The 18740-nt window shown below is 37.1% G+C and overlaps 1 protein-coding gene across 1 annotated transcript in view; it reads right to left on the reverse strand.

The window, feature by feature from the left end:
• The window catches only part of RELN (reelin), a 525441-nt gene that overhangs the window by 173376 nt on the left and 333325 nt on the right, over positions 1 to 18740 (reverse strand). The window contains exons 12-16 of the mRNA XM_082631643.1: positions 11015 to 11166; positions 4771 to 4883; positions 3214 to 3422; positions 2331 to 2459; positions 1513 to 1622 (exon numbers count right to left, since the gene is read on the reverse strand). Coding sequence (XP_082487769.1) covers positions 1513 to 1622; positions 2331 to 2459; positions 3214 to 3422; positions 4771 to 4883; positions 11015 to 11166 — 713 coding nt within the window. The remainder of the gene's footprint in view (positions 1 to 1512; positions 1623 to 2330; positions 2460 to 3213; positions 3423 to 4770; positions 4884 to 11014; positions 11167 to 18740) is intronic.

An 18740-nucleotide genomic window follows, 5' to 3' on the forward strand; every position in this document is an offset into this window, starting at 1 on the left:
TCTTTTCTCATTCTACTCAAAGCTTGATGTTGGGAACTCAGGATGTTATAGCAAACACTTTCTGACTTAGAATCATGTTGTACTAGCCTTCTTTAGGAAATTTAGATATTCTTTTCACAGGCTTATATGACTTCATTTGTGCTCTTAGTTTCCTTATATGCTTTATTTCATTACTGATTTTCCAATTTCTTTTATGATTATTTAAAGTAATCTAAGTTCATTATAGGACCATTGAAAAGTATGACAGCAGGAAACTGTCATCCATATCCCATAATCCAGAGGCACATACTCATTCCCTAGAGCTAATTAACAGGTGTAGTAATTCAAATACTATGCAAAATAGTCTACCAATGGAGAAATTCCATTTTAACAAATTCATCCTTAGACATTTTTGCAAATACACTATGTTTGTGTCCATATGTTTATATCCATACAGCTCATATGGTCTTTGAAGTCTGGGTCTTTTATTGGTCTTCTTTGAATACAGATTGTTTAAAAAATTTACATTGGCTCATCAGCAAATTATCTTGCCTGAATTACTCCTGAGTTTCAAGAATGTAAAACTTCTTGAATTATGTATCGATTTTTAAATTTTCAAAAATAACAAAAATATTATTAAGAGATGGAAAATCAGCATGAAACAACAGTGTAGGCTTTTCCTTCATAAAACGGACACAAGTCAGTGGCTATACTACTACATTTGCTTAAGTATTGATATTTTGTCCTTCCTTCCTTCCCTCTACTTCATTGTAGTATAACTCTTCAGTCAGATTTATATACTCTCTGAAAATAGGGAATCTATGAATCTGCCTGCAATGAGAATTATTAAAAGAGTTGGCTATTAATTAAAAAATATAAGAAATTTACGGTCATGCACTCCAATAGATTAAATATTATCTTTTCTCAAGTGCACTTGTCATAAGTGATATTGGCTTTAATGTAATGCAACAACATTGTTTATCAACAATTCACTTAAAAATTAAAGATAACATAGGATATTTTATGTATTTCTGAATTTTCCTTTTATACTGTTTTCTGAAAAAGAGGTAAAAGTTTCACTTCAGAAGTTTCATTTTAGAGATGATGTTTCCTGATGTGTGGTGTCTCCATCTACAGGAGAAGCATTCCAGATGTTGTGGTAGCTACTAAGAGAAGAATGGGTCTTATTTTAATACATGCAGGATGGTATGTATGTTAATTTTGTAGAAAACATTCAGGGAAAATCTTAGGATATCCCTTGTCATCAACTGCAAGTCTGAGTTTCATGACTTTATGCATTTTAAAATAATGTATGTTGAAACATTCTAGCCTCTAATATTGCTGACTCCGCTGTCTTTTTTTCTGATTGTGCATCCCTGGACTTCTAACGGAATGCAAAGGAGAAAGGGAAGAAAGGGCATTTAATGAATTGCGAGACCATGACTTAGAAGGGTGATTAAGTCTGTGCTGATGAACAGAAGCACAGGAAGACGCTACATTAATGGCATGTGATTATGACAGACATAAACTAACCATTATCAATTGCCCACATGTTTCCAAGGATTGGTCCCGTTTGTCTCCAGCAAATTCTGGTATCCCGGGTTAGTGCTGCGTTAGGAAGGGGAATCGTTATTCGGTTCCACCTGCAAGAAATTTAGCACAAAAGAGCTTCTTAGCACAAAACAGCTTCACATCCATGTTCACATCTTTTGAATCTATTTTACATGCTTTTGATGTTCTAGTCTCTGTATGCTTGAGATAGCACTTAAGTTTGGCAATGAACTCTTTAAATTCACCTGTGGAGTTTGTTGATCTAATTATCTAGTGCTTATCCTGTGAAGTGGCAAGTATTTTACATAGTCATCTTTAATTCTCTTAACAGTCCTCAAGGGGGTCAATCATTGTCGTTAATTTACGTGGAAAGAAGTGGAAAGTTAGAGTAAATAGCATTACACAAGTATCAATAGCCAGCAGAACCAGGATTTGAGCCCAGGTTCAATTCCAAAGCTTGACTTTCTTCCACTTGTCTACGTTGCATCTTTTCTTAAGTAAGTATTTTGGCAATAAGCCTTTTGGCAGTAACTATAGGGTCACCGTATAGAACTTAAATTTATGTAATCCAAAATATAAAAGCCAAATACCTAAAGAATGAATGACTCTACAAATTGTGATCTTGCATCAGATTTACCAAAGTTACTGTCTGTTTTAAAAATGAGATCATTACTAAATCAGCTGAAAAAGAGAAGGCAGCTTCCTTACCTGTTATGCCCAAACACTAATCTCAGGCTTACTCATCGACTATGAGTCTGCAACATGGATTCAGATCTCTTGCTACGTTAGAATGCACTCACCCACTGTAGTTTTCTGAGGAGTAGATCGTGCTGTGGGGAAGGTGCGGTCCAGCACAGATCTCAGGCAAACATTCAGTGTGGAGCAGGGACCAGGAACGCCCATGGTTGGTAGAAAACTCTAAGCTGACACTGATAACACCAGACCAAGCACAACAAAAAAGGGGCAAAGAAAACAAATGTAATGAAATGACTCACCTCTGGCGAGGTACATTACACATCTGTAGAACTACTGTAAAAATTAAGAGGCTGTTTCCAAAGTGATTGTTTTCCCCTCTACTGAAGTCTGACCAGCTTTCAAAGGGCAAGCAGTTAAATTACTGCTATAGAAACAAAATATGTTTTAAAGACAGCAAATGAGCACTTGAGTTTGTGCTCCTGAATCTGATAGATGGCAAGGCAATTACCATGTCTCACACTGCCGCTTCATCCTGTGAATGACAGACTGACAAAATCCTTAGAAAGGACAAGGGCGACACTTCAGCAAGTGAAACCGAGAAGTCATAGCTCTTGAAGTGCTAATTGATTTCCGTGCCTATTATTACGGGGTCACTAACCAACTGGGGTCAAGCTTTTCTTTGGTTGTTTTTTCTGCTCTCTCAGCAATCTGTGGGAATGGATGACTGCCACAGCTCCTCCAAACACCTCTGATACCTAAAACCAAGCTCTTAGAATAAAGCCATTTCTAATCAAAATCTATCTAATCATACTCTACGTATTAATTGCAGAACTTTTTTCTTCCTTTGAGGGAAAGTGTGTATTTCGTTAATGGATATTTTATTAAAAATTCAGCTGAAAACCTACTGAGAAGTTGCTCTGATTTAACAGCCAAGTCCATGTGTTCATTGTTAATTTGTCCACAGGCGCACAGAATGCGGCTTCCTACCTGTTCCCAGGTTGCTGTGTTCCACATCCCAGATTAATGGAAAACTGTATCATGTGAGACATTGTAGAAGGGAGAACAGGTAAGACGTGGAAAAAATCTATGGCCCAGACATTCCTATTATGTCCTTGATGGTTCTTTTGTTTGAGACAAAATCTGGTAGCAGGAGTCTGAAGTTCAGGATTGATGACTACAGAAACCAAAGATGGAACCTTCAAAACAAAGGAAACCAAAATCACTCATAACCTTCCCTACGGGAGTCTGTGAATTCTCCTAAATTCAATCTTGCAATTACTATGTACATAACTGCCATTGATTAAGCACCAAGCAATATTCTGTATATTCCATTTGTTATTTCATGTAGAAGATGCTGTCCTCATGGGACACTCATTTTAGTCACTCAGAATTCCTCCTTTGCAGACACCTGGAACTCCCTGTGTGTGACTGATCAGGCCCTCTCTACCTGAAGATAAACTGGTTTAAGGTCTTTAAAAGCTATCAAAGCATATGTATCCATTTTATCTACCTTAGCACAAGATAAAAGCAACTTGACATTTACATTTCATCATCAGTCTTCTTTTAAAGTGTATATATATAATATGAATTCTTTGCCAAACTAGGTATTCTGAAAATAGGACTCTAAGCAGAAACAGCCAGAGCAAAGAGTTAATCCTCGATAACTGACATATTGATTTGGTCTGAGGCATGCAGCTGACCAGAGCAGGTGTAACCCTACCTAGTCACAGCTGCAAGTGGTCCATTATGAAATCCCAAATGGTATAACTTGGGTGACCGTAGCATGTGGAGTGTACTGGATACTTTCTTTGGTTGTTCCCTATTCTAGCCTTGATGTTTATCTCCTGTCTTCCTAACTGAAGCTATGAGATGCTAGAGGCTGGCTGTGTTCAAGCTTTTTAAAGTCCCGAAGGTGCCATCAACGTGGAGGGAAGGCTGACTAATAATGAATGTGTGAGTGTACTCTCAGCACAAATACATCTACTATTAGAAAAGGATAATTTTATACCTTATGATAAGCGTCACATAATTTTGAAGATGTTTGCAAATAACCAGAGCCAACATCTGTCCTAAATCCAAAGGGCAAATCTCTGGCTCCAAAAAGACTCAATCTCTGGCTCAAATTATCAAAGAAAAAAGCAAAGGCAATAACAATCTGTACTTTTACAATGTCTTCTGCCTAGGAAACCTCAAATGCTAAATTAATACTCACTATGCCTGATGCCAAGTCTGTGAAGCTGCAGAGTTAGAGCCAGTTTTAGGGCTTTCTTAGGGACAAGAATAATTGTCAGAGTATTGGGCTCCTCCTTATTGTCTCTAATGGGCTGTAATTCACGCTTCCTGATGAAACCTCACTTTTTGTTTATATCAGGAAAAAAAAACTGAACGCTAAAATAACATCCATGTCACTGTTTTAAAGAAATGTGGCAACTTTCTGGGCTGCCAGAAGAGAGATTTATCCTCTAGCACGGCATCTAGCATGGTCTTCATGGTTTTGACCTGGACTGGGGTGGGGCCATCTGACACACAGATTGGCATGGGTACCTTGTATGAGGAATAGGAAAGGGTATCCAGTGTAATGTGCTCTTTTCTTCCTTCAGTCTTTGCATACAGGATGATATCATTTTCATGAGACTCTCCAGGGTCACAAATCCCTCCTGCACAAAAAATTTTAAGTGTTAGTACCAACTTGCATCCATTAACCAGTAAAACATAGTATTAAATTTCAGGATAAAAAATAATTATGAAACCCAGATGCCACTTAAGAATGACCCTAAACAAAGGTAACCAGACCCAAAGAAAACATTTATGAAGATAGTTCAGATAGGCCATGCTAAAGATCAAAGACTTGACATTTGTGAAGGCCAAAGTAACTATTTACTCAGTGACATTACTCAAATAAGAGTCTGCAACAAACTGTGACTACCTGTCCATATTTTAACTCTCATTAAAAAAGTGTGCTCTGCTTTTTAATAAACCATTACTTCCTTATATTTGAGGTCTTTATGGCCAAAGTTCAGAACCTATTGATTATGGTTTGGAAAAAAATTGTGGTGACTCACTGAATCAAGGATTTCTGAAGCAGTGTGTTACTTAAACTGTTGTATGTAGTATCTTTAATATTTTAGCACATATTAGGTATTTGTATTTTTTTTTTTTTAGTACTTAGGAAAAAAAAATTTTTTTTAACATCTTTATTGGGGTATTTGTATTTTAGATGCAGTTCATTTTACATTTTTACTTTTGGTACTTCATTTGATTCTTGGAAGGTATATAGAGTAGTTTACTCCTTATCACACGACTTTATAGTCATATGAAATGATATAAAGTTAGAACTGAGAGGTAGTTAAGATCATCCTGATGATGCAACTGATTAACAGAGCAAGTATATGAAACTGAAGATAATTTAACCAGTTGGTGGAAGAGCCAGGAGTTGATGTTACGTCTTAGCCTTTGACCCTCTATTCTACCGCATTCGGCCAATAATCCTTATTACTGCTGGCTTCTATCAATTGTCTGCTTAACCTGGATTTTAAAGGATTACATGTCTAACCAGAAACCTCTCCCCACCCGCCATTATCCTTCATAACAGCACCAAACATAATAGCAGGAGTGGCGATATGTACATGGATTTCCTGGCAAATATCCTACTCCTAAGGTCCACAATTTATAATATTAACTTTTTATTATTATCTTTCAAAAAAACCCTCTTCCAGTTCTTAAATCAACCACCACCAATGTTAATTTTTATCTACAGGCAATTTTTGTTGCTAATACTCTACGGTGACAAAAAAGCAACCTCAAAAACTCTAGAATAAAGTGACCCTTTAAGAGTTAATCTAGTAAAATCAATAAATAATGCCTCAGACTCACTATGTGTATAAAAAAATAAAGTGTCAATTATTGCAAGTCTCTGGCTTAAACTCGATCTGGGTAACTGGGGTCTGATCCTGGGGAGAAATTACTGAAATGTGATGTTAAGTAAGAAAGCTAGAACCTGACCAGTACAAGAAAGACCATGATAACAGAAGTAACTTGGATGGTGGTATTTGTGAAATCTGGCATGTTACATCTGTCAGACATATGTAACTTGGCATATAATAAATATTTATTGAGTTACGTAATCTGAACTGAGAATAGAGAAGCCAGATATAGGGATAATGTAGACCTCATCCTAAAAGATGTTTATTGTTCAACGGCAGCAACTTGTCGAGAAAAATCTCATGATTTTGACAACTGATATCATATTTTTAGCATTTCATTACACACTTTAAGATTATAGTAAATAGAGCAAGTAAAGCCATGCAAAATGACAGTCTGGTGGGGGGGAGAGGTGGGGGAAAGACCTCCATGAAAATTAAATTCTCTTTTTAAAAATGTAACTTTTAAGAATTGACTATTGAGCCCATATGAAAGACTTACCAAAACAGAACAAAAAAAGGTGAAAGGTCACAGGCAGTGTGGGTTTAAAGCACCACATCCAGAGACATACGAACTGAACCATCAATTCTCTCTAATTTCATTAGAATTTGTTCCCTGTAAATCCTCTCTGCTCTCTCAAGAACAGTTCGTGAACTGCACCTGAATTTCAGAGAGAACAGAAACCCACATGGGAGGCTCATCCAGCCCAGAATGACAGAAGAAGAAAGTCCAAAAGGAGCCAAGACTTTAAAATGATGACAGACTTTATCTGAAAGATCCCTCTTGGGGCAATTTATCAGTTCTGTGAAGTTTCAGTGACAGCAGCTCCTACAGAAAGACACGGATTCTTCTTCAGCTTCATGCACTTTGACGTACTGTGGAAAGGTATGACTCAAAGGGCGTTTTGTACAGCAATTAAGGTACAGACAATTTCAATAGAAACTAGATGGACAGTTAGTTTTAAAGTATTTTAAATCCTGTTTTAAGTAGATTTAAGACACTTATTTATATTAAGAAAGTGATTTTTTTTTTATTGACTATGTGCGGGACATTGGCCCTAAAGGGGAGATAAGCCCTGACCTCAAAAAGTTTGTAATTTAGCAAGTAACTAATACATATGTCTAATATACATGAAAGAATGATGATTAGCAGTAAACTGTGTTGTGCTGCCATAACTGCAGTCAAAATTCAGAGAAAAGAGACACAAGTGTAGGCTAAAAGGGCTGGGTATATAGGAGATGCTAAGTAAATATCTGTTGAAGGAATAATAAAGAAAAGAAAACAAAAACCCCAAATGAATGATGTATATTACGTTACTTTTGTCATGTTCACTGCCTTCTGGCTCTAAGAACAGTGCTGGATACTAGTCCTCAAATAATTTGTGTTGTATAAATGAAAATGTGTGAATGAAGGAAATAGAACTTGAACCAAACTTTGAAAGTTGAGCAAATTTTCCAGAAATGGTAGTCAGAGCAGACTGATAAGAACCAAAGGATGAAACCAGGAAGGACACGTAGGCAGTGTCTAAGAAGAAAGGAGTGTGATCTGGTCTAGGTTAACAATCAGTCACTGATTTTCCTAAGGCACCATACTTAGTGAGGGGTTACTTATAAACTGTCTATCATATCTTAAATCTCTTCCCATATTGTTTTCTTTTCTATCAGCTACCAAAGTTTTGAAGTCTTTTCTGTAGAATCCAGTCTTATCCTACCTTATCCTACTGTCATCCTGTCCTAGCCTAGCCTAGCCTAGCCTACCCTATCCTATCCTAAAAATACCTTTGCTGGATTCTGCTTTCTCCTCAAGGTCAGACCCCATTTCTTTCCTTGTGTTTACTGGTGAACTTCCTGAAAGAGCAGTTCTCAGTCAGTGCCACGTCTCCATTTCTTTTAACTCTATGCTCTTTGGCTTCCCAGGCACCACACCATGGGGAGTCACGGGTGGGCTCTCAGCCCTGTCCTGGTTGACCTCTGACAGATTCTGTCTCTGTGGCCTTCCTATACTGCTGATCACCCCCCTGTCATCCCACCCCTGAACCACTCTCTTCCTTTCCCTCTTTAGCATAGAACCATGCCCTCCTCCTGCATTTCCTTATGCCCTTTCTCAGAATCCTTTGTCTACTCCTTTTCCTTCTACCTATACTTAGGTGAGGGTTCTCCTTAAGGAGTTTTCATGTCCTTTGCTTACTCTGTCTCCTGCTTGGGAGAACACAGCAACTTTAGTGGCTCCGGTTATCACCTGTAGGCTGACAACTTTCAAATCCGATTCCGGCCCTGAGTAGAATTTCTGCCTTCATATGGCCTTTCAGAACCCTCAACCTTAACAAATCTAATATCAAAATCCTCCACTGCACACCTGCTCTTTATTGTGATCATACTTATTTTTGACATTTCCTATTTTGGGAAATGGCACCATTCTTCCAAACACCCAGGAGAGAAATGTGTCCTCTCAAGACTGTTCTCATAGTCCCTAGTCAGTTGGGTGTGAACTTCAGTTGGTTCCTTCTCCAGTTATTCTATCTTTGTCCCCTCCTGCACATTATTGCCACCATCGTTGCCCTAATTCCTTTGTTGCTTGGACCAGTGCAATAGCTTCTCTAACTTAGGGTTGCCAGCTAAAATACATTGCATGACCAATACTTATGCAAAAAATTATTTGCTGTTTATCTGAAATTTAAATTTAAATAAGTCCCCCCCACCACTCACTAAATCTGTCAACCCTATCCTACCTGGTCTTCTATCCTCTAATTTCTGATTATTTCAGTCTTTCCTTCACACTATGCCAGAATTATCTTTCTAAAACAAAGATGAGAATATATTATAGAACTGACAGAAATCATCTGACGGTTCCATGTTGCCTAGAGTAGGAGAATCCAAATTCCTCAGTATGATGTTAAAGAAAGTCACTCACTACTCTGGCTTCAGTTCACTTTTCTAGTTCCAGTTTATGTCTTTCCTTTCAACTATACTGGGAAAATCACCCAGCCCCAAACATGTCATATACCTTTATACTTGTGTTTTTTCTCAAAACGCTGGCTTAGCTTGAACCTTCAAGGCCAGTTCAAATACCATCTCCTTCGTGAAACTTTACCCTAATCCCTCCACTACAACACCCAGAGCTTCCTCTGCGCTTCCATAACATTTTCATTCCATTACAGCCCAACTGCAATCTCTTTTATAGTTAAGTGTTACTTGTGGGCAAGGGCTCTTAAGTAATTTTTATACATAAAAAACCGAAGATATATTGAGTCTTAAGTATTTATTAGACACCATTTTGAAGGCTTTGCATGTATTAACTCATTGATCAGCAACTCTGCGATGGAGGTGTCCTTATTTCCCCCAGTTGTAGTCTCTATATATGCTAGCTCGGTGCTCTACAGTCAATAGGAATTCATTGATTTTTTTAATCAAATGGAGATGCTTTTATTTGGGATGAGGTACTTTGGGTCTATTCAAGTGAATGTTTTCCTCAGAGTCAATATAATTTTAATTGATTCATTAATAATCTGCTTTGCTCTAGAAAGAATTAAAGATGACTGAATCTCTTATATAGAGATGACAATCTCTTATATAAAGGCATCGAACGGTTTGATTTACCATAATTTACTACTAAAAAATGAAGAATTCAAATATATTTTGTGAAAAATGAAAAAAAGGGAAAATGCTTAAATTAGACGGGCATAGTAAATGTTTATTACAATTTGCCAGGGGGTGAGGGCAGTTCTTAAAGTTTCCCAGGAATCACTCTTAATAAAATGAGAGCCAGTTTGAATTCTAATTATTTAAAGGAATTGAGGTCTGGGTCTTTAAATATACAACTCATTTCAGAGTTAAGGTGAGGATATCCTTATGGCAGGAAGATTACAATATGATATTTTATATCCACAACTTCTCTGTTACCAAACAGATCATTACTGAAAATTAGGTAGCATCACACAGGCAATGTATCTGAGAGCAATACAATCTGAAGTTTGCTTTGTCACTCTGAGCTGTAGGAGGTGAGGAATGTGAGAGAAATAATAGGCACTGCAGAAGCCTAGACTTGGAAGGTCTGTTTGTCCTGATGAATTGACATCTTTGCTAGTAAGGTCAAAGGTGGACAATGTTTATTTCCTGTTTCACTTCCAGGTGTTGCCTGTGCTTTTCCAGTCATTTAACAAAAAAAGGCATGTGACAACTACTCACATTTCTGGAATGACATCCAGTGAAACAGTATGTAAATGTGGCTCTTGCTGACGAAAATGATAAATTTCAGAGGACACCCATTTCAACCCCCTAATTCCTCCTTGGGTATTTTTCTAAACTTTTAACTATTTATTTGCTCTGCAGTCATCTGAAGAAAAATAACATCTTATAAGCACTTTTTTCCTTTATGTGTTTGCCAACATATTAGAAAGTAGAGAATAGTATTAAAGCATTAAAAAGTATAAGAAATCTGTTTCTTTCTTAGCTTCCCACAACGAAAGAGTTACGCAATGATGAGATATCCATGAAGACAAATGATTCACCTTGATGATTGTATTTTGGGGAGGCTAGAGGCTTTGGACAAAGGAGTTACTTTGTTCTTAGCTTCTCTCTCATTGTCTTTTCAGCTATGACCATTGCAGGAAAGGTGGAAGGAAGGTCTAAAGGCATTTTGTCTTTAGGCCTAGTCATGCAAGAACAAGACTAGCTCTTGAACAGGATGGTTCCAGCAAGGCTGGTGTGAGGCAGGTGTGAGCACCACAGACTTTTGCTCAACCAGTAGAACTCATAGTTCATGAATTTTAATTTTATATTGTAGACAACAAACAATCTTACTGCCTCAGGAATAGGTGCTCATCTAGAATTTGCCCTAGGTCAATAAAATTTGTTCAAAATGTACCTACCCATAACAAAGTAAAACCTCAGGTTCCCGTAACCAGTTGTGTCCAGGTAAGGAGTGCATATTTTCCTCTCTCCATCTTTGAGGAAGACCATTGATAAACCTGATTCTATTGTTCCACATTCTGTACCAATGACAGCTCCCAAGATGTCCCACCTTTAAAAAATGACAATCACTAAGAGTTAAAATAGTAAGTCAAAACTTTATAGAGTATAACATTTTATTTTTAATGAGGAACATATACTTAGTAATGAATAATTCTGAAATAAAGATGTGGTACTACAGGGACTTCCCTGGTGGTGTTGTGGTTGAGAATTCGCCTGCCAATGCAGGGGACATGGGTTCGATCCCCGGTCCAGGAAGATCCCACATGCCACAGAGCAACTAACCCTGTGCACCACGACTACTAAGCCTGCACTCTAGAGCTCACGAGCCACAACTACGGAGCCCGTGTGCCACAACTACTGAAGCCCGTATGCCTAGAGCCCGTGCTCCACAACAAGAGAAGCTACCGCAATGAGAGGCCCACGCACTGCAACGAAGAATTGCCCTCGCTTCCCGCAACTAGAGAAAGCCTGAGCATCAATGAAGACCCAATACAGCAAAAAATTTAAAAATTAAAAAAAATAAAATGCGGTACTACAGATCTTGGGTAATGAACAAAGTTTAAAACACATTCCATTCACAATTACAGTTTTTCTGTAGAGGATAAGTTTAATCAATACTATATACAGTGTGTCTACTACATGATAGCCTTTATTCTCAAAGCACTTAACAGTTGAGGTGGGGAATCAAATTTGAACTAAGGAAAAAGGAAATCATAAGAGATAGTGTCATAATATCATAAATACTTGTATGCTGTTTTGCACATTAAAAAATAGTTATAGGATGAAAAGTCATACAAACTGGCAAGAATCTAGCAAGTTTTCAAAAAGGGGACAGGATTTAAACTGTCAAATAGGTATTTGAATATTTGTCAATAGGTATTTGAAATAGGTATTGAATATTTCAATATTGAATATTGAAAATTCAAGTAGGAAAATAAAAATATCTAATATATAAAAACTCTTATATCTCCTTAGTATTTATCTCTGCTCATGTCTAATTTGGCCACCGCTTTTCACACAGCTAACTTGCTTACAGACAGAGGAAACTGGGACACACAGAGGTAAGTGGCTTACCTAAGGCCAACTGCCTGTTTGGTTTTAAACTGAGATCTTCTGTTTCTTAGTTCACTGTTATTTTAGTAGTTACAGTTCTAAAGAGGACACTGTGCCAGGACAATTACGTTGAACCGGTTGAGACCAAGATGTTTAGGAAATGCTTAACTTTTTGTCTTTTAAAAGATTATTATCGGGCTTCCCTGGTGGCGCAGTGGTTGAGAGTCCGCCTGCTGATGCAGGGGACACGGGTTCGTGCCCCGGCCCGGGAGGATCCCACATGCCGCGGAGCGGCTGGGCCCATGAGCCATGGCTGCTGAGCCTGCGTGTCCGGAGCCTGTGCTCCGCAACGGGAGAGGCCACAACAGTGAGAGGCTCAAGGAGAAGCAGTTCTTTTTCTTTTTCTTCTTTCAAAAAACTTTTTATTGCAGATACTCTCCTTGTGTTACAGTCTTTCAGATTTATCATTTTTCTTTTTTCTTTAATTGGAGTAAAATTGCTTTACAATGTTGTGTTAGTTTCTGCTGTACAGTGAAGTGAATCAGCTATTCAAGGAGAAGCAGCTCTTAATAGTACTGGACCACTGTAAATACCAGGAACCTCTCTCGACTCATACAAGAAAATTTCACACTGGTTCATTGGTCTTTCACCTGCTCCATTTATCCCAATAAAGCCACTCAGACTACTGCTCCATAAAGCAAGTTAAGGTTATAAATGATGCATATGATGACTCCTTTTATGCATCCATCTGCTTTAGGGTATTTTTAAAATGAAAAATTAAATTGGAAAAGATCAGATTGTCATGGACTGAAAGAACGTTTTATTCAAGTGAGAAATGAGCTTAGTAGTCTTTTTCTCTTATTAGTTGTAAATGATTAACTCTTTTAGATTAATCTAAAGAAATTATTTTCACTGACTTCTACCACAGAGAGGGCTATATGAGATATGATCCAGGCTATACATTTTTTTTAATCTTTATTTTAAAGTCCAACATATTCAATTTTACTCCAGTCTTCATTTATCCCACTGTAACTGCTGGAAGATAACAAAAGTGAGGTTATTTTCTTTAGAAACCCAAATATTTAAAATCAAAGGAAATGGAAAGTTTAGTTGGCTCTGAAGAGAAAAAAGCAGAGAGGAATCTGAAAATCATTTTGTTGAAGTCTCATTGCTTTAAATAAATTATCTTGCATTTATTAAAAATTCAGTAGGAGCTTCTTGTAGCACAAGCTCATTCTTCGTGAATTTGTATAAACACTGGCTCGAGCTTAGTTGGAGGCAAAGTATCCTTGAGGGGATCCCAGAGCTGCATCAACTACTGAGGGACCTCAGAGAAGCCCTTTCACCTGCCTGGACTTCAGAATTCCTCTCTGTAAGGTTGTAAAGTTGTGGTCTTTTCCAATTACAAAAATGTCATGGTCTCTGACTCTCTCTTAATATAATAATTACATGAAGTAAAATTATAGCACAACGAAATCTTTGAGGCCAGCGGTGGTATTTAAAGAGCTCTATAGTTTTGGCAATATCTTGGATGGCACCACAATTTCCCTGAAAAGGAGTGTTACTTTTCTATGGTTTAAATTATGTTTTCTCCAAGGACATGTGGTTCTTTGTGAACTGCATCTGAAGGAATGTCTGCTAGAGGAGAAAACTCTCTGCAACATAGCAATTTATATTTATCTTTGATGGTTAATTCTAAAAAAAGATCCTTTACATTATTTATTATAAATACATTGGTATCTATTATTTATAATAGAGTGGGGCGAAGTTGGAACACACACAGAAAGTTTAATAATCAATAAAATGCCCTAAGGCAACTTTGTTCCTTAGAGGTAGAAAGGTCACAATAATATTTAATTTATATTTTAAAGTATGTCCTTCTACTTTCTGTGTCAAAAAGAGAGTTCTTTTTGTAAGCAAACATAATTTAAAGAAGTTTCTTAGCTGGAAAGCTGATGATACTCCCTATCAGCTGCTTTGGAATGCTTTGAGAATAAAATTAATTATGTTTTAATTAGCTTATACTTTAATAGTTTTAAGAATGATATGAGAGTATATGTATAACCGATTCACTTTGCTGTACACCTGAAACTAACACAACATTGTAAATCAACTACACTCCAATAAAAATTTTTTAAAAAGGATGATATGAGAGAGTAAAACTTAAATGTTCTCACCAAAAAACCCCCCAAACAAACAAACAAACAAAAACAGATAAATATGTGAGGTGACGGATATGTTAGCTAGATGGAGGGACTCCTTTTACAATGTGTATGTATATCAAATCACCACAATGTACACTTTAAATATCTTACAACTTTATATGTCAATTGTATCTCAATAAAGCTGAAATTAAGAATATTTTCTTCACAAGCTTAAAAAAAGAATGATGCATATACTTTGAAGAGCAATCTGACAGTAACTATCAAAATGAAATTACATACATACATATATATGTATATGTACACATACATGTCTGATTCTCTAATTTTCTTTTAGGAATTTCTCTTTCAGAAATACTTTAACAAGTATACAAAAATTTTATTATAATATTCTTTGTCTATCAATAGAGGTTTAGTTAGATAAGCTGGCATAGTGCCTTTCTGAAATAATGATATATATTTACTGGCAGAAGAGACATTCATAATATATTGTTAAGTTTTAAAAAAACAAGTTGTGGGACTTCCTGGTGGCACAGTGGTTAAGAATCCACCTGCCAATGCAGGGGACACAGGTTCCAGCCCTGGTCCACGAACATCCCACATGCCGTGGAGCAACTAAGCCCGTGCACCACAACTACTGAGCCTGCGCGCCACAACTACTGAAGCCCGCGGCCTAGAGCCTGTGCTCCACAGCAAGAGAAGCCACCACAATGAGAAGCCCGTGCACTGCAACAAAGAGTAGCCCCCACTCGCCACAACTAGAGAAAGCCCGCGTACAGCAACGAAGATACAACGCAGTCAAAAATAAATAAATTTATAAAAAAATAAAATAAAATAAAAAATCAAGTTGAGTATAGTAAGGAAAATGTGACTCTAGTGGTTTTTTTGTATAGCCAGCAAAATTTCTGAATGATGTATGCCAGAATATATGCCTACATTTCAACAGCGTGGAGTGGGATTAGTATTGGAGGACTTTTAATTTTCACTTTACACATTTTTTTTGCAAAAGGAAAATCACTTTTAGAAAAAAGAAAAGTATTCAGTTTATAATTCAGAATGAAAACTTAAATGATCTCATCATAGGTTGATGAAATTACTAATAATATGAACATAGGCAATAGAGGTCTTACATTTTAATCGCTATTTTTCCTACAAATATTGTCATAAAAGGCTCTAAAGGGTAGTGGAACCTTTCACATTATCTATGAAAATTTATTGGTTTATTTATTTATTTATTTTTTGTGGTACGCGAGCCTCTCACTGTTGTGGCCTTTCCCGTTGCAGAGCACAGGCTCCGGACGCGCAGGCTCAACGGCCATGGCTCACGGGCCTAGCCACTCCACGGCATGTGGGATCTTCCCGGACCGGGGCACGAACCCATGTCCAGTGCATTGACAGGTGGACTCTCAACCACTGCGCCACCAGGGAAGCCAAAATGTTTTTATTATATTTCCCAGAATATATTAAACCACCTAAAGTTGGTGACTTTTGGTTTGAACTACGATATAGAATGGAGCCTCGCTATAAGATCCTGCATTTACCAAATTCATAAGGTTTTTTATCTACTAGATATTCTCTGAGGTTGAATAAGTTCATTACACCCATAAGGTCTCTATTTGGGATGAATTCTCTGATATTTAATATGGGATGTGCCATAGGAAAAGACCCTCCACATTCCTTTATATTCATGAGGTTTATCTCTAGCATGAGTCCTGTGAAGTCATTTTGACTAAAGGCTTCTCCACCTTCATTGCATTTCCAGGTTTTTCCTTCAGCATGACAGCTTAGGTGAAGGTAAAGGATAAGCTCTATTTGAAGGCTTTCCTACATGCACTGCATGTCAAAAATTCTTTTCTTCAATCGCTTCCCCTATATTTCACTCAAATTCAATTTTGCTTTAGGTTTTTATTATATGCATTGTATTTATTTACACTCTTGCTGGAATAACATTAATAAAGAATATTGGCTTCAGAATGGTAGAAAGCACGTAGCTTTCTCACCAATAAGACAGAAATATGACCTAGACTGAGGATGTTTAGAGAAAATGATGTACTGCCTGGCATATTACAGTTTCAATAAATGTTAGTTTCCTTTTCTCCCCCTGTAAAATGTAGTACTATTTTTTTTTTTTTTTTTTTGCGGTACGCGGGCCTCTCACTGTTGTGGCCTCTCCCGTTGCGGAGCACAGGCTCCGGATGCGCAGGCCCATCGGCCATGGCTCACGGGCCCAGCCGCTCCGTGGCATGTGGGATCCTCCCAGACCGGGGCACGAACCCGTGTCCCCTGCATCGGCAGGCGGACTCTCAACCACTGCGCCACCAGGGAAGCCCTGTAGTACTATTTTTGTTTTAAAATAAGTGAAAGTGGCAATTCAAATGAACTTCTAAATTATAATGAGTATTTTTATTTTTTTCACGCTAGAATTAGCAGAGCAGCAATCTTAGACAAAGTTGTAGTACAATATGCAAAGGGTAATTGCTTAAACAATTTAAGCAAGGGGATACTTAGCTGAAAGAAAAACTGTATTTTCTATCTGTGGGTTTTTTGTAAAGTTTAAGATTTTGGCTACAAATCTATTGGGGTGCTTAAATTTATTACTTATGTGATCTAAATGGTCAAGTGGGTTTTAAGTTAATAATAACGAACATGCCTGTAAAAAAAAAAGACCCACTTAATACAGTGTTAACTCAGCCTGTCAGTCTATCTTAAATTCACTTACCCTGAATTATAAGCTTAAATAAAATGCCAGAGGTAACATAATTCTTCTGGGTAGGATAGAGGGAAGAACTGTAGAAAATAGCAAGAAGATGCTCAAACTGTTCTGAAGAATTCTATGTAATTTTAAAGCCAATTTTTAATAAAAGCATCAACTGACATTGAAGGGGCTATAATGGAGATTGTTCTTGTTGGTCCATACGCAGTTTTGGTTTTCAAGGTATATGTAACATTCTTTGGAACTATCTCCTCAGAACAAGGAAGCCAATATAAATTTGTTTTATTGAGTTTATATTGCTTTTTTCTTGGTTTTATTCCAGTGGATAGCATTGAAATTTAAGAAAGACATTTTGAGTCAGTTTCAGGACTGACCCTCTTTTCTAAGCAATGCCATTAAAAAACATAACTAATACTTGTATTTTGGCCTCTTTATAGTAAATCACCTATCAGAGACTAAGTCATGGCTGACCTGAGGAAAACATTATCTGTGCTCAAATTTTTTTCTATAATCTTAGATGAGCTGTTTTAAAATATATTTCTTGAAAGAGCTTCTTCAGAACAAATTTATAAAGCAGTTAATAGGGTGTGATGGTAGCAGAGCAGGATTGTTAGGACTGGAGGTTGGAGAGAACTGGAAATAGTCAGGTCAGCAGTCCAGAGACTAATCTCTCTGACCATTTGATAAGTCCTGTTTGCCCTCTGGCATCTTTTCTATGTCTTGCTGGTATGTGGGAGAATTCTGGGTATTCCATCTATTTGTTTTCTAGTATGATAGCAATATTCTCATTATGGGAAAATTGGAAAATAGAAAGAGTAGAAGAAAAAAATCACCCATAACCATACTACCCCAGAGACAAGAACAATTTATATTTTACTATATTTATTTCTAATATTTTATATGTATATTTCCAAGCGGTCATGATAATATTATAAGATGGTTTTGTATTTTGCCCTTTTTCATTTACATTAGTAATATACACATTTTCCAGGTTACTATTAACTTTTTATAAATGTGTCACATAATATTTTATTACATATATGCCAAACTAGTCATTATGTCGTTGTCATGTTTCAAAATACAAAGCTAAATAATTATACTACTTAGCATACTTTATGGGGCTGAGGAATTAAATTCTCAATTTCCTAATGCTCCTGAATATGTTCTAGATAACCCTGAGTTATGTTTTGTGAGGTGTCAGAGTTCTGCTTTTCCTTCTTATAAACTCCTACATATTCAGGACTGCCTTGTGGTCAGTGTGGAGCAGGTGAACTACTGAGGAAAGACTACAGAAAATGAAACATGCTGAAGAAGTGGGCATCTGAACATTTCAGTGCCAGCAGCCTCCTCTAAAGCCTTCTACAGAAAAATCCTATCACGGGCGAGTGTTATGCCAAGCTGTGAGGAATTAAATCACTTTGGGAGGATTCAGATTTCACTCTCTTCTTTCTGTGACTTCAGTAAAGAGCGTCCTCTCTTGAAGAGGGAGTGAGTTGCTGTATTCTGGTTGCTCACATGGACAGCTGGTTTGGAGAGGGGACGGGGTTATTAACCAACTCAAGAATGGCAGTGCCAAGAGCAAAGACGTAGACATGCTGCAAATTAAAGAAGGGTTTAAATTTTCTATGAAGGAATTCCAGAACAATTTTAGCATACTTAATCATATGAACTTATTTTATTATTATCTGAAAATTT

Source organism: Mesoplodon mirus, assembly GCF_964341445.2.
Source record: "Mesoplodon mirus genome assembly, chromosome: 9".
NCBI classification, from domain to species: Eukaryota; Metazoa; Chordata; class Mammalia; order Artiodactyla; family Ziphiidae; genus Mesoplodon; species Mesoplodon mirus.